The sequence below is a fragment of the Neolamprologus brichardi genome, chromosome 17 (assembly GCF_056152115.1).
Source record: "Neolamprologus brichardi isolate AB-2024 chromosome 17, ASM5615211v1, whole genome shotgun sequence".
NCBI classification, from domain to species: Eukaryota; Metazoa; Chordata; class Actinopteri; order Cichliformes; family Cichlidae; genus Neolamprologus; species Neolamprologus brichardi.
Window position 1 is genome coordinate 24,861,455 of NC_142120.1, and position 14,002 is coordinate 24,875,456.

The 14,002-nt window shown below is 40.1% G+C and overlaps 1 protein-coding gene across 7 annotated transcripts in view; it reads left to right on the forward strand.

Moving 5' to 3' along the window:
- Nucleotides 1-14,002, forward strand: part of mast2 (microtubule associated serine/threonine kinase 2) — a 142,677-nt gene that overhangs the window by 104,813 nt on the left and 23,862 nt on the right. For 6 of the 7 annotated variants that reach the window (XM_006803612.3, XM_035913285.2, XM_006803616.3 and 3 more), the window contains 5 exons: nucleotides 599-619; nucleotides 1,793-1,871; nucleotides 2,997-3,151; nucleotides 9,878-9,953; nucleotides 11,562-11,771. In XM_006803612.3, the coding sequence (XP_006803675.2) occupies nucleotides 599-619; nucleotides 1,793-1,871; nucleotides 2,997-3,151; nucleotides 9,878-9,953; nucleotides 11,562-11,771 (541 nt within the window). The remainder of the gene's footprint in view (nucleotides 1-598; nucleotides 620-1,792; nucleotides 1,872-2,996; nucleotides 3,152-9,877; nucleotides 9,954-11,561; nucleotides 11,772-14,002) is intronic. The other variant, XM_006803613.3, reaches the window with a different exon arrangement.

The window sequence follows — 14,002 nt, forward strand, 5'->3', positions numbered from 1 at the left end:
GACACCATGATCCCTAGCTGTGGTGGGGGGGTTGGAATCTATTTGATTGAACTGAGACTCTCCATTAGAGGACTGAGCCGAACAGGCAGGCTGTTTGCACGACGACGTCATCAAACACTGAGACACTGTGCGTGTGAGGTGCAGCAGCGAAAAGGAGCATTAGTGCTGATTTGAATTGGAAATCCCTCTCTGTCCAGCCAGTGACCTCAGAGCTGCCGCTGCTCAGCACACTGTGGGGTGAGAGGGACACCGTGTGGTGGAGTCTGATATGACGGGCCTACTGTTCCTACTCACATAAAAGCCTTATTTTACCAGAAACACTTTCATTTAAATGTATTTTTTGAAATGCTTTTTCATTTGGCTTTGCATGAAAATAATTGTGCTTGTTGTCATAAAATAAAAAATACATATGGCTTGCAACAAAAGCTGCGCCACTCTGCACTGCCAACAGTATCAGCAGTTAAACTTTTTTCTTTATCAGATATGTTTTGTTTGGAAAACCAACTGAGGCAATTTGCATCTATTTTTCAGTCTGTGTGACAGCAATAAAAATAAATAAATAAATAAAAAGAAAACCATTGTCTTGTCTTCTTCACAGCCATGGACACAGGGCTGACAGGTAATGTCTCCATTCTGACCTCTGACTTTTCCGCCTGCCTCTTCCTGCCTCTGTCCTGCATGACTCAGCACACACACACACACACAGACATTTATCTCTGCTTTTTTTTAATAAGCAGAGATAAGAATGACATGAGAAAGCATCCTCTTGTTTTTTTTTCTATTGGTGAATACTCAAACATTCTCATTTGTTCTCACAAAACACTTCCGCAGGGGAAATCCATTTTCAGTTATGGCTCTTCAGGCGAGCCTCTCCTGTACTCTCTCCTCTGTTCACCACCTGTGTTTTAGGAATTCAAACATCCTAAATAGCAAGACCAGGAGTGTTCCTTTTGAAGAAGAAGGGTAATAAGGAGTGAAGTCAATCAGACACAAGTTGGGGGGGGGGAGGCGGAAGAAGGAAGGAATAACAAAGAAAAGCACAAGAGGAACTAACCTTCAAAATAAAAGTGGAACTAAATTGAATGAGGGACTGTCCAGAGACAACAGGAATATGTAGACAGACAAGGTAACACGAGAAAAATGAAGACCCCCCCCCCAGAATACATAGGCAATAGAGAGAAAAAAAAAAAACAAAAGAGAGAATTACATCCATAAACAAATATCATAATGAACACCACAGGGTTTTGTTTTTTTAGAGGAAAAACAAATCATTTTTTAGATATTTAAATAAGTGCTTTTATGATCTTTTTATAAATTTCTTCAAAAATCTCCAGAAGAAGTTTCACTTGTTTTAGCCAAAAGTGTAAAACAAAAAGAAATGAAATACTTGCGAGTCGGACACGTTTAATTGGATTTGGAGCTGAGACACAGAAGGGGTAAGGAGGCACTTCAGGTTTGTTAGGATGAATATTTACTGAAAGTGACAAAAAGCTGGCTAATGTTTGATAACCAGAAGGTATTTGTGAAGTAAAGAAACAGGATGAGCTGTCGAGTCTGTGAACTCCGTGGTGCTTCTCTTTACGTGTGCAAAGTCTCAGTGGATGCTTTTTGTACACATTAGGTTCCATGCTATCTTTCCGCTTCACCTTTTCTTCCACCTACTGTAATACTTTTCCACTGTATGTGATCTTGTTATTCTGGCTGTGGAGAATATGTGGTATTTCACTGAAAATGATCATTGAGTGCTGATGTCTTCATTCATTTTCTTTAATGTTCGCTCTTTGTTTTTAAGGACGGATGGCAGACGCTGGTCTCTCGCTTCATTGCCTTCCTCTGGATATGGCACCAACACTCCCAGTTCCACTGTCTCGGTAAATAAATTCACTATACTCTGTCTATGCATGTATTTGTATGTCTGTTGTAGTGATCTATAGACTCATCCACGAAAACTAGAAACACATACTTTATTTCACTCACTACAAAGCTGCAAAACTGCCATAGCCTCCACTGCTGATTCCTTCATTCTGATACCTTACTCTGTACTTCTGCGTCCTACTCTTTTTCTTTCCCTCACTCTTAGAGACATGTCAAATGTCCCACTTGGTCTTATTCTCCTCCTTGTCCTTTACCTTCTGCTGTTCTTTCATCTCCCCTTTTTAAAATTGCACACTTCCTCTGTGGCTCCTGCCTTTAAAATGAGACTTGCTGTGCATCAAAGGCAGCAGGCTGGCTAAGTTGTCTGAGAAGCCGTGAACTTGAGCATCCAGACTAACACAATCATTGTATTAAGAGAGAACCAAGCCCCCCTTCCCTTTTATCTTATTCGGACAAATAAGATCTTTGTTGTGTGAATTTCACCCTAACTGGTGGGGTTTTTTTTATGCTGTATGCCCTTTCTGTCACAACCCCAAAAGGATTCGTGCCTCCTACTGAAATCAAACTGGGGACTTTTCACTTGTCAGCTTTAGAAACTCACATTCACTGAAGTTCAGCTTAAACTTGTTTGGAAAACCTTTCCAGTAGTGTAATTGCAAAACTACATACATTATAATTTGATTACAGATATGCCAAGCACTTCATTCTTCAGTCTTTCCACTCTGTTGTTCTGTGTAGAAACGAGCCTTAACACCTGGAATTCCTGCAAGGACGGACTACCACAAATTGTTCCGGCTAGAGATAATGCTAGAATTTCCTTGCGCCAATTTCCATTTAGAGCACTTTAACTTTTAAAAAATACATCATCCAAGCAAATAAAATAGTTTTAGCCTTTAGTATAATCCTAGCTTAGCTCCCTTCAAACCTTACAGGCATTTCCAGCTTGGAGTAATCTGCTTTTCCTGTCCCTTTCTCCTCTAATGAGAAGGGGACTAAACTTTACTCCAAAGACAAACTCAACCCAGAGTTCTTCTAATCCCAGTTTAGCTCCGGCCTAACTCCTCACTGTAGCTTCAGTGCTGGTTGTAATCTATACTCCGTTTGTGCTCCTCCTCTCACAGTCCTCCTGTTCATCCCAGGAGAAGCTGCACCAGCTGCCCTTCCAGCCCACACCTGACGAGCTGCACTTCCTTACCAAACACTTCAGCTCTGAGAGCATCACAGATGAGGAGGGACGACGCTCCCCCGCCATGAGACCACGGTCCCGCAGCCTAAGGTAGGAGCTCTGGGCTAGCTCACAAGATATACTCTGATTAGATCCAGCAAAATGCCACATGAAACCCAGCCTACATGTTAGCGGAAAGCAGAAATGAACGATAAAGCAAATGCCCTGCATTTTTCTATAGCTGCTAGAGGCTTCCTGCAAAAGAAAAACCCTTGTAGGGCCCAGACGCACAAACCCTGCGTGCTATTCAAAGAAGAGTTGATGCAACACATCTCTGCTAAACATGTCTCTCTCAATTTTTTTTTACATTCAAAGGGAGCATATCGTTTTCAAAAGGGAGTATAGTTTCTCAGCTTAATCAACCAGTATTATGTTTTTGTAAAATGTACAATTTTACAAACAATAGATAGATCTTTTTGCACTTGTAGGTGCAGACCATTCAGATCAAGTCAGTACTTGAATTTAAAAGTAAGCTCATAAATGTATCCTTTCTGTCCCGTGATCTAGAGATGGTTTTTCTCACCTTCAATTTGTGTCAGAAAAAGTGATGCAACGTTGCTTTATCAGTCAGTCCTGGATGAAGATTGCTCATTTTGAGTGTAAAGTTGCTGGGCCTTCATTAGTCTGTAGAGGAGGCTCACACTGCTGCGCCCCTTCACTTGTGGAGGTCTGATTTTTAAATACAGCATAGCACTAAAATAGCATTTCACATAGGATGAACAAACATTAGCAGACCCAGATTGTGTGTGTATTTGTCAGTCTTAAAAAGGTCACACGTATTCCTCTGACTTACCCATGACAGGTGTAAGTGAGAATAGTGCTCACTGTGACACTCACCTGTCAAACTGTAGCTCTGTCAGTGTTGCGTTGTCTTTGGCCGTCTCCAGCCATCTTTGCTTTTTTGTGATTCTATTTCTGTTCCTGGTTGTCAAGAGATACTTTCAGATTTCACCTCATCCTATCATCTACAGATTTTCTGTATCAGTCCTCTTTAAAATTTCCTTGTATCACACACTTGTTTTGACCCATTCATCTTTTCATCTCGGCATCGTTCTCCTCATCTTTATCCCTGTTTCTTTATGGATAGATATCGAATGCTTTCATCCTATGAGATGAAAGCAGGCAATACCAAGTTACGTGGTGTGTATCTGATTAGACTCCCGCTGTGTTTAGTGGTGTTTGTGTGGTTTGCTATCTCAGGTAATCCACCATCAACAGTGTCCCTATATAACCTTGATATCTCTCCAGTCAGAAAATAAAATGAAATAAAAAGATGTTACATTTTAGCACCAACAGTTAAAAGGGTGAAGACCAAGATAAAATGTACCTGCTTCTATCAGAGATAAAAGAAGAGCTGACAAGCACAGAGCACTTGCTGACTGTGAGCAAGTTACTTTACTCTGAGGTGACTTTGAAAAGTGTTTCAACTGTGGCTGGTTGTCAGCCCCCCTCGTATGAAGGAGGAGTGAGCCTCAGCAAAACCCTGACATCATATTAGTCTACCAGCGGTGAGTGTCATTAAAAAGCTTTTAATGAGCAGTCTATAGACAGTCTACAAGTTCAGAGGAATAGCCAACAGAAAGCAGTAATAATGTGAGGAGTAAATGCAGTTTAAACGTTTGAAAAGCTAACGCAAAAAGATAAAAGAAGAACAATGAAAGAAATTAACTGGAGTCACTGACTGGACCCATCAGACAAAAGAAGGAACGAGAGAAGAAGAGTATGTGTATTTGGATGAGAGGCTATATAGTGAACATGAGCTGCAAAGCAATAATATATAATAGAATGATCACGTATTTGATCATTCTGTTGTAAGGAATGACCTTCACCATTGTTCTTGTCATTCTCTAGCTTATTATTATTATTAATCTCATTTTTTGCAGAAGCAAAGTAGGATCATAGATCCGTTTGTATTGGGCTGTTAAAACATCGTAGCTAAAACAAAATATATATACCTCATATTTATGTAGTAAACAAGGATGTTTAAAAACAGAAAAACAATTTTTTAAAAATTCATATCAGTTTTATACACTCTTCAATCTGTCAGTCATCACCTGGACAGTTTCCATCACCTGAGGGGGTTCCTTCAAGGCTGAGCATCTCTTGTCTCCTTCCCTTTCACTCTACAGTCTGCAACCATTTCTGTTGGTGAGTGTAGAGGTCAAGCTAACTGATGCAGCACTCCATCATTGCTGCTTCCTTTTTAACAGTCCTTACAGAGCCTGAAGATGTGGCCTGGCTCACTGAATAAATGATGGTCCCACTAAGATCAAACCAGGTGGACTATGTGTCACTGCAGGATCTTTTGGTTGCCACTAAAGTGTCGCCTTAAATCTGACCGTTACTAGCAAAGCCCCCACACAATAACAGCTCCTTCTAAATGATTCATGGTGGGAATGTCAGAGGCAGAAACCAGCTCTTCTTTTTCTCAGTGTCTGGTAAAGACACAGCAACTGATGAGGCGAGGTGCGCACCACTTGATCTCCGGGAAGCATCTCTGTGACATCCACACATAACAGTATTTTGCTGTTTTTAAGACTGCACTTCAAAAAGCCTTAAGAGGGCTTTTGCTCTTATCTTAGCAGTAGCTTGGATGAGCACACCTGACAGCTTTGCTTCCTTCAGTGTTTTTTCTACACTGTGTGTCCAGACTTTTCTCTGGTGCTTTTATGCTGAGCAAACAGCAAAGTCAGAAATGGTAGGTGACTAATTTATCTGACAATTTCAACTTTAACGAATTTCACACAATAGAAACAAATTCCGGATTATAGATGAAATGTGTACTTCCAAAGAAAGGCTGTATGCAAACACAAAAAGCTAGAAAATATTTTATAATTATGTTTTTTTAATAGTTGAGTTTAAGCAGCTTAACACAAATTGAAATTTGTGACTGAAAACAGAGCCACAAAGTAAATGAAGACAAAGTACTGAAATTACACTTTACATCAATTTTGAAAAGAATTTGCACGACTGTTTTAGGATTCACTAAACAAACATACCTTCACTGTTCCTTTATATTTTCATTAGGTTTTAGGTTGGAGGATTTTAATGACATCATCGATGATTTTTGGTGGTGAAGGCACAACGTGCTCCCCTCTCTGTCACGCTCAATTAGGCGTCTTATTTCCCCAAGTCAGACGCCTCAGTTGTGAAGCAGCAATGTTATTTTTCTCTGTCTCGCTCACTCACTCTCTCTTTTTCACACACACACACACACACACACACACACACACACACACACACACACACACACACCAATCATCTCTCCTCCCACCTCACCTCAGCCTTCCCCCCAACCTCACCATCACCGTCTGATTCCCTGTCTCATCTGATTTACTTCAATTATCCTCTGCAGAAATCAGCTCTTTTGCATTTTGAGTGCCTTTTGTCACATGTGGCACCACTTAGAAAGAAAATGGTCCTTCACCCAATGTTTTAATTATCAAATTTCATATCTTTCTGAAAGTATAAGTGCTAACTTTCGAACTGCAGCCCCACACTAAAACAACTGCCCCACAGTTTGCTCCAATATCTCTTCTCCAAGGTCATTTCTCAGAGTAATGACTAAGATGATTTTCGCAAGGATTGCCGCAAGGCAGTTTTTATTTCCCATTACCGCAGAAGTATAGCCAGGTTCTAATTAGCCTTTGTCTGGCTTTCTTATGTTATTCATCCAGAGGATTTCACTCTGGCGTCCGCTACCGCACACTGAATGGGAGATTTATTTTAATATCTGCTCAGGCTGCTCACAGGCATGAGCGCCCAACAAGAAGAACACAAAGAAGACACCAATGATATACTGTGAAGATTAAGAAAGTGCCTCAGGCTGTTTTGTACAAACTCCACCTCCTTTACTTACTGAGCCCTGTGGCAGAGCTGCCCAGCTTTTGATTGATTTTCTCTTTCCTTAATTTTTTTAAGGCACACGGACATTAAAGAAGTGCTTTAAAGTTGAACATGTCATCGCATCAGGTGATTGACGTACATGACTAACAATTGCCTTTGCATGTTCACATGCACAGATATTCTAGCCTTTTTGTTTTTGTAAAGCATCAGTAAACCCAAATTCTGTCTTATTGCAGTGTCGTTATGTCACGAAGACAGTTTTCTTTCACCAACTAGTTGAAAACACATCTTCCTTCTAGTTTTTTCAATTTAAGCTGTTAACAAATTCAACAGTCCCTGCAGATGTTTCACAATGAAGCAGTGAAAAGGAAGGATGAGGTCCTTTTCAGTTATCGTAGAGTTGGATCAGAAAATACGTAAAAAGATTTTTGGGAGGGGTCTGTACTTAATTTGATTGATTAAGGTGCTCATGACCATAAAATCCTTACGTGCAGCCGAATTAAAAACATTTTTGCAAATACCGTGCCAAAATTCCTGACAAATATGCAATGAAAAGTAAGAAATCAGGAAGGTGGCAAATACTTTTTCACAGCGGTGTGTGTGTGTGTGTGTGTGTGTGTGTGTGTGTGGTCATCTGTCAGCGTGATAAACTGCGCTCATGACGTTCAGCATGTTTGTCACGTTCAGGCTGTTCTCATTCCTATTACGCTCGTAATTGGACTTTGAGCTGCTGGTTGATGACTCAGAGCATTACCTCATGGTACAGGTCACCATGTATGTGCTTGTGTGCACGGGTATATTTGTGTGTTTATCAGTGACTCATACTAACAGATGTGTGGTGGCTAAAATGTCTTTGTGTTTGTTTGGGGGGTTTGTAACCTCAGTCATATTAAGTCTCTCAAGTTTGCAGAAATTGTGAGGTTTCTTTTCTGCACTTCCTTTTTTAATGTTTTCTTAAGATTTCAATTCATTTTAAAAACAAGTAACTTGTTGGTTGGCCTTCAGGTCAAATAATTTTTTTTTGTAAAATTAGATATTTTACTATATCTGAGTTTAGCAAAAATGTTTTACCCCCTTGATGTGATGACCCTTTAGGAAGTTAAGTTGTAAGAGCAATAAAAAGTCACTTTAGGCCTCTTGAAAAACAGAGGAAATATACACTCAGTGCAATTTAATTTTATTTATATAACCTCAGATCTTAACAAGTCACCTCAAGGTGCTTTATAAGACCCTACAATAATAGAGACAAAACTCCAGCCAGGCTGGGGGTGATGGGAGGAAAACAGGACAAAAGACACCCTGTACATAGCTTAGCGCTTGCTAAATTGACCATAGATGTCGATGTACATTGATAGATGGATAAATGGATGAATGGATGGAAGTGGGCTGCGTTATAGAGATGCCTTCATTAATTTTCCTCCTTTTGCTCAGACCATTTACATACAAGGGGGAGCAGAATTTAAAATCCAGTGTGCTGACGTACACTGGCATCACCCTTCTAGTAATAAACATGTATTCAAGTTGTTTCTGAGTGACACTAAAGGCAAGCTTAGACAGTTTTAATAACAGTTGAATTTATGGCCATGTTTACATATGATAGATGTTTATAACAAATGTACTGACAGTGTATCTTCAAGAAGGATATTTAAAATCATTCCAGAAACAGTTAATAACAACCAAACTAATGGTTTAAAACAGATGAAGATATGTTGTGTGCCAGATTCCTAAAGTTACTAAAATGCTTATCGTTTGGAAAGCAGTTTTCACTTTCATATATGATAGTAAATGAAACCGAAGGTTATCAAAGCCTTGTTCAGAATTAAATGTTTCTTCCGTGACTAAAACACATACACACACATACTGCCTTCCACCTGTCATCATCTCATATTGTGAAAGTGAGACATGGAAAGGTCAAGGGTATTGCTGCTGTTGCTGTTTTGTGTTATTGTAGAGAGAGGTCAGGTGTGGGGGTTGGTTCATGATAGAATAAGAAAAGAGATGAGTCCCAGGAGAAGCACAATACAGAGAAAATGAAGTCCACTGTTGGTGCTAGTATGAACTAAAGGAGACATCACTGTCAGTCTGTCAGGGCATGAAAACCCCCCGAGGACTAATGGAGACTCGCTGCACGGAGCTGGACGAGTAGTGAAGATGCCTGGCTTATTACTGACGCGCACATGCTGTCCGTTGGTCTGCCAGCCTCCAGAGGCGTTACCTTTGCGCCGCTCAGTGTGTGCAACCATGTGAGTCTAGAGGATGTCATGGTATTCTGTTGACACCGCTGAAGATGCACGTATGATGAAGACCCCCAGGTTCTGTTATTGTGTGTGAGCACCATCCCTTTTCTCTTCCCCTCTGCTCTGAGCTGACCGAGCCTGTCTGTCACTTCAGTTTCCTCAGGCCTGTTTCTGACAGGGCGGATCTTTTTTTTCAGAATGCAAACCAGCACCAGAACTTTTCTAAATGTTCATCTGTGGAGAAAAAAAAAATCTGTCTTTGCTTTATACTAGTTTGCTTTTTATGTACGTTACAGAAAATCTTTAAAGAAATTCTATTCATTTTTACCATCTGGAGATTTAAAGTTTGGGTCTACTACTTTATACACTAGAGGACCATGACTATCATTAATTCTGACATAGTGAACAGTTAAACTTATGTACTGAATTATCTATGGATGCTCACATGATCCCTTCTCACAAATATTTGGCTTCAAATGCTAGTGTTTGTGCATCACATGCTCATATTTTTGGTTCCACGGTATACACAGAACAATTTCCTGATGAGCTACATACTACGACTGTCCTGGAAAGCATATGTTAAACAGTTTAGGCTTTTTGAATATAATTGTTGCCTGTCAGCACATTTAACTAAAGGCATGCTAAGACTTTAATGGCTTACAGTTGGTGATTATCTCCATTTGCTTTGTTTCAGCCCTGGGCGCTCTCCTGTGTCCTTTGACCATGAGATTATGATGATGAACCATGTGTACAAGGAGAGATTCCCAAAGGTTTGTATTACTGACATACAGTCAATGCAAGAACCTCAGTTTAAGTCTTTGCTTTCAAAGTTGGTCTAGAATCCAAACAACAAGCAGTTAAAATGTTTAGAGTTCACTACTTTGTGGACAACTGCAAGAATTTGGGGATTTCATCATCTTTAGTACACAGTGTATTTAAAAAAAAAATAATCTACAGATGTTTCTGTGAGCAAGGGAGCACGCTGAGAAGTAGTGCTGAACCGCAGCGTTACATCAAAAACATGCCTGATTCTGTAATAAGTGCATGGGCTCAGACACCTTCTGCTTAAGTTAGTCAATGAACACATTTCATCTCTATAGCCACTAATACAGTTTTAAGCAGTCCTCTAAAAACAACAATGGTATTTTGATATTAGTTGTGTTTTTTAGGTTTTCATCATTGACACAGCTTTTGTCATTTTGCCTCTGTACACCACCCCGGTGGATTTTAAATCGGTCTTTCAAGATGTTTCTAAAGCGTAGACGTTCAGCTTTAATTCATGGCGTGTTGCTAATATATTGAATTAACTGTTAAAGAAAAATTGCATTATACCTAGTTCAATATTTTAAGATTGTTTTTAAGAAGTGGATAAAAAAAAATTGCTTTCGAGAACCCACGGACATCACATATGCTGCATTTCCTCCATCGAGATGCTCTGCTAGACCTTTACTCAGCCAGCTTTAGTTGCTGCATGTTTGTGAATCTTTGTGCAGTCAGTTTAACAACTGAAAATCATGCTCTATTAGGCTAATATCAGGTCATTGACTTGGTCAAATATCTCATTTCTTTGTCTAGAGAGACTTGGATTGCTATGTGTTTGTTCATTATCCAGCACCATCAATTTTGCAGCATTTGTCTGAATTTGAGTAGAGAACATAACTTTAAAAAACAAAATAGATGCACCACAGTAATTAAAAAAATTGGTGCTAAGAACATATTCAAAATGAGCATATATTTTCAAGCCGTAATGCAGAACTGCTTTAAAAAATATGTTGTTCATTACTGTGCAGTAAGGCTGCAGATCCACAAGTGCAAATTAAGACTCCAGCATGCAGAGATATGCACATGCGTAAAAAAAATCCAGAAATGCTGTCCAATGATCTGGCTGATGAAGTCTAAGAGTTCGATGAGTTTGCTTTGTTTCTATTTTCTATTTAATACAGGATTTATACACAACTGAAATATTATTGCAAGTTGTTTTTATTCAATGAAGCAGCTGCAGTAAGTGCTGTATGAGCAGCATTTTGAAATAAAATACTCTAATTTCTTATTAATATGTGACATCAGTGTTCATCTCTGTTCCATATTTCTCTCTTCTCGACCTGTCCCTTTAAGTATTTGTTCAATTACTGTGACATAGATGATGTATTTTGCTAAAGACTAGAAGTTTAGTGTTTCATTGAGTACAATATTTCAGGCCTGTATCAAACATCATTTTTGAATAATTAATTTTTCAATTAGAAGGGATTTTCCCTTACATATGAGATTATCTTATAGCCGTGCCGTTTACTGTCTCTCCATGTGTCTCACATGAGCGTACCTATGTGTGACTCATCCTTCTCCCCACCCTGTTAATACCTTCCGCCTCCTCCCCTCAGGCAACAGCTCAAATGGAGGAGCGTCTGGCCGAGCTGCTTGCCTCCTCGGCCCCAGAGAAGATTTGCCCATTGGCCGACGGGGTCTTGAGCTTCATTCATCATCAGCTTATAGAGTTGTCCAGAGACTGCCTGGAGAAAAGCAGAGAGGACCTCATCACTTCCCGCTACTTCTACGAACTCCAGGAGAATCTGGAGAAGCTGCTGCAAGATGTAAGTTGATTCACAAGTTTATTCACAGTCCAGCAATAAGCCACTTTTGCTTCCAATTCTTAATCATTCCTTTGAATAAAGCGTGTAAGAGCAATCTAAATATAAGAAGTTCATTTGCTTCCAATTGTGTTCCTCATGCACTTCTAAAAAACAAACAAACAGACACACAAAAATCAGCTCGGACACTTTTGACCAGGTGTAGACTGCAGTGTTGATTTTAGAGACCTCTAAATGTTTTAATTATTTAATTCTTTTCATTATTTTCTTCTCTTTAAAAATACACAAATAAAGACACAACATGTATAGTACCATCCCAGCCATGCTTGGTTTACTGTGCAACAACTTACAGTGTGACACACACCTTTGTTCACTCATTGCAAGTATGGTTACATGTCTTATGAATGCACAAAGGCTGCCGTTCCTTACAGACCTAAGACTTCCTGGGCTCTCACACATTCCTTCATAAACAGTTTGTATATTTCCGTCAATCAATTTAAATTTACTCGCTTGGTGTGACAAAATTATTTCAGACACCTCATGTCCGTTTACACACAAATATCAACATGACAGAGCACAGAAATGTACTTACACATGTGTGAGCGGTGGTGACATCTCTATTAGCTCAGTTTTCGGGGGCCTGAGGGTGTGATATTGTGGCTCCCACAGGCCTCTTATTGACCTTCTGTTCTACTGGGACACATAAACACAAGATATCTCAATCATAGACACACACATATATGCAGGCAAGCACACACACGCTCTCCGATTTTAATTTCACACTTCAGTGGTCACTGGGGACTGATGGATGACTCTCCCAGACGCAAGGAGGTGCAGTGGAAAGGTTTTGGGATGGCTGAGGATTGGAGGGGATTCCTCTGCTTTCGATTGGCCAGCAGGTTCACAGAAGAAAGGGGAGGTGGATGTACATGCATGAAGCCTGTTCAAAGTCTTTTGGAGGGTGCGAGGAACTCGGGTTGTGCACATCTGGAGAAGCGCTCCCAGCTCAGATGGCAATGCAGCAATGCGGACTGAATGATGACATCACCAATTAGGCGACATTAGACTGTTTTTTTTTCCTTCTGATTTTTGTAATATAGCCAAGTGCAGCAGCAGGTGAAGCAGACCTACAGCTCAGAAAATGAATTTGTGAGCAGGTGGATGCAGCTGTGAAGACAACCTCAGCACGCGTTTCATTTATGGGAATTCCACGTAATTTTTGTGGGTGTTTATCCAAGACATGTATCGCACCTCGTGGCAGAGGAGGCTGGAAGAAGAGGAGGTGGAGGAGGTGATAAGGAGGAGCGAGTGGAAGGTGTTCATGGACTGCTGGGAGGAGGAAGGGACAGATGCCGACTTTACAGTTGAGTCAATTTCGGTTTGATTTAGTGTAGCTTTATTGAGACGTTGAGACTCGGTTACATTGTTGTTGAGGATCAGACTCGAAGGTAAACTGAATGTTGCTGATCTGATGTCATACCTCAGGAGTTGCCTGCACTACTTTCTCTGGCTTTAGTAGCTTGTAACTGTAAATTGTTCTACAAACAAAACCTTTGAAAGGTTCATAAAAGAGAAGTGAGCATGCTTCAGAGGATGATGACAAATACACCCATATTGCAATTGTTGTAATCAGCTAGTTGCTTTGTGTCAGACAATACTAGGGTTGTATTATACTTACCCCTCATCTGCAAGTTGAGTCTAACTAGTGTTTTGTGGCATTAAGTGCGACTTTGTGAGCAATTTCTTCCCAAATGCTGCTGTTGTTGGCTCAAACGTCAGCTCAGCAAGGTGATGCATTATCTGATATTTACTGTTTTAACAGGAGAAATCTCAACAGAGAGTTAATCTAGTTTTTCATTCATTATATTTGTAAATATAATTACATCAGAATTGATCATTTTGCCTGATGTAGTGAATTCATTCATCTTGTCCATCTTAACTGCTTATCCAACTGGAATCAATGCCATCTTTATTGGGCGAAGTGTACGCCTTGGACAGGTGACCTGACCATCACAGATCCAGTGAGTCAAAAACCAAAAGGAACACCTTAAATGAAGGCTTTTTATCCCGAGATAACTTGATCACTAAAATAAATCAGGCGTTCTTTTTCTTCCATGGCCCTCCATCTCAACCTATCCCTCCTCTGTCACACCAACCCTCAGCATATACTCCTTCACTAAATCCATGAATCTTCTCTGTGGTTCCTCTTTTCCTCCTGCCTGGTGACTCCATCT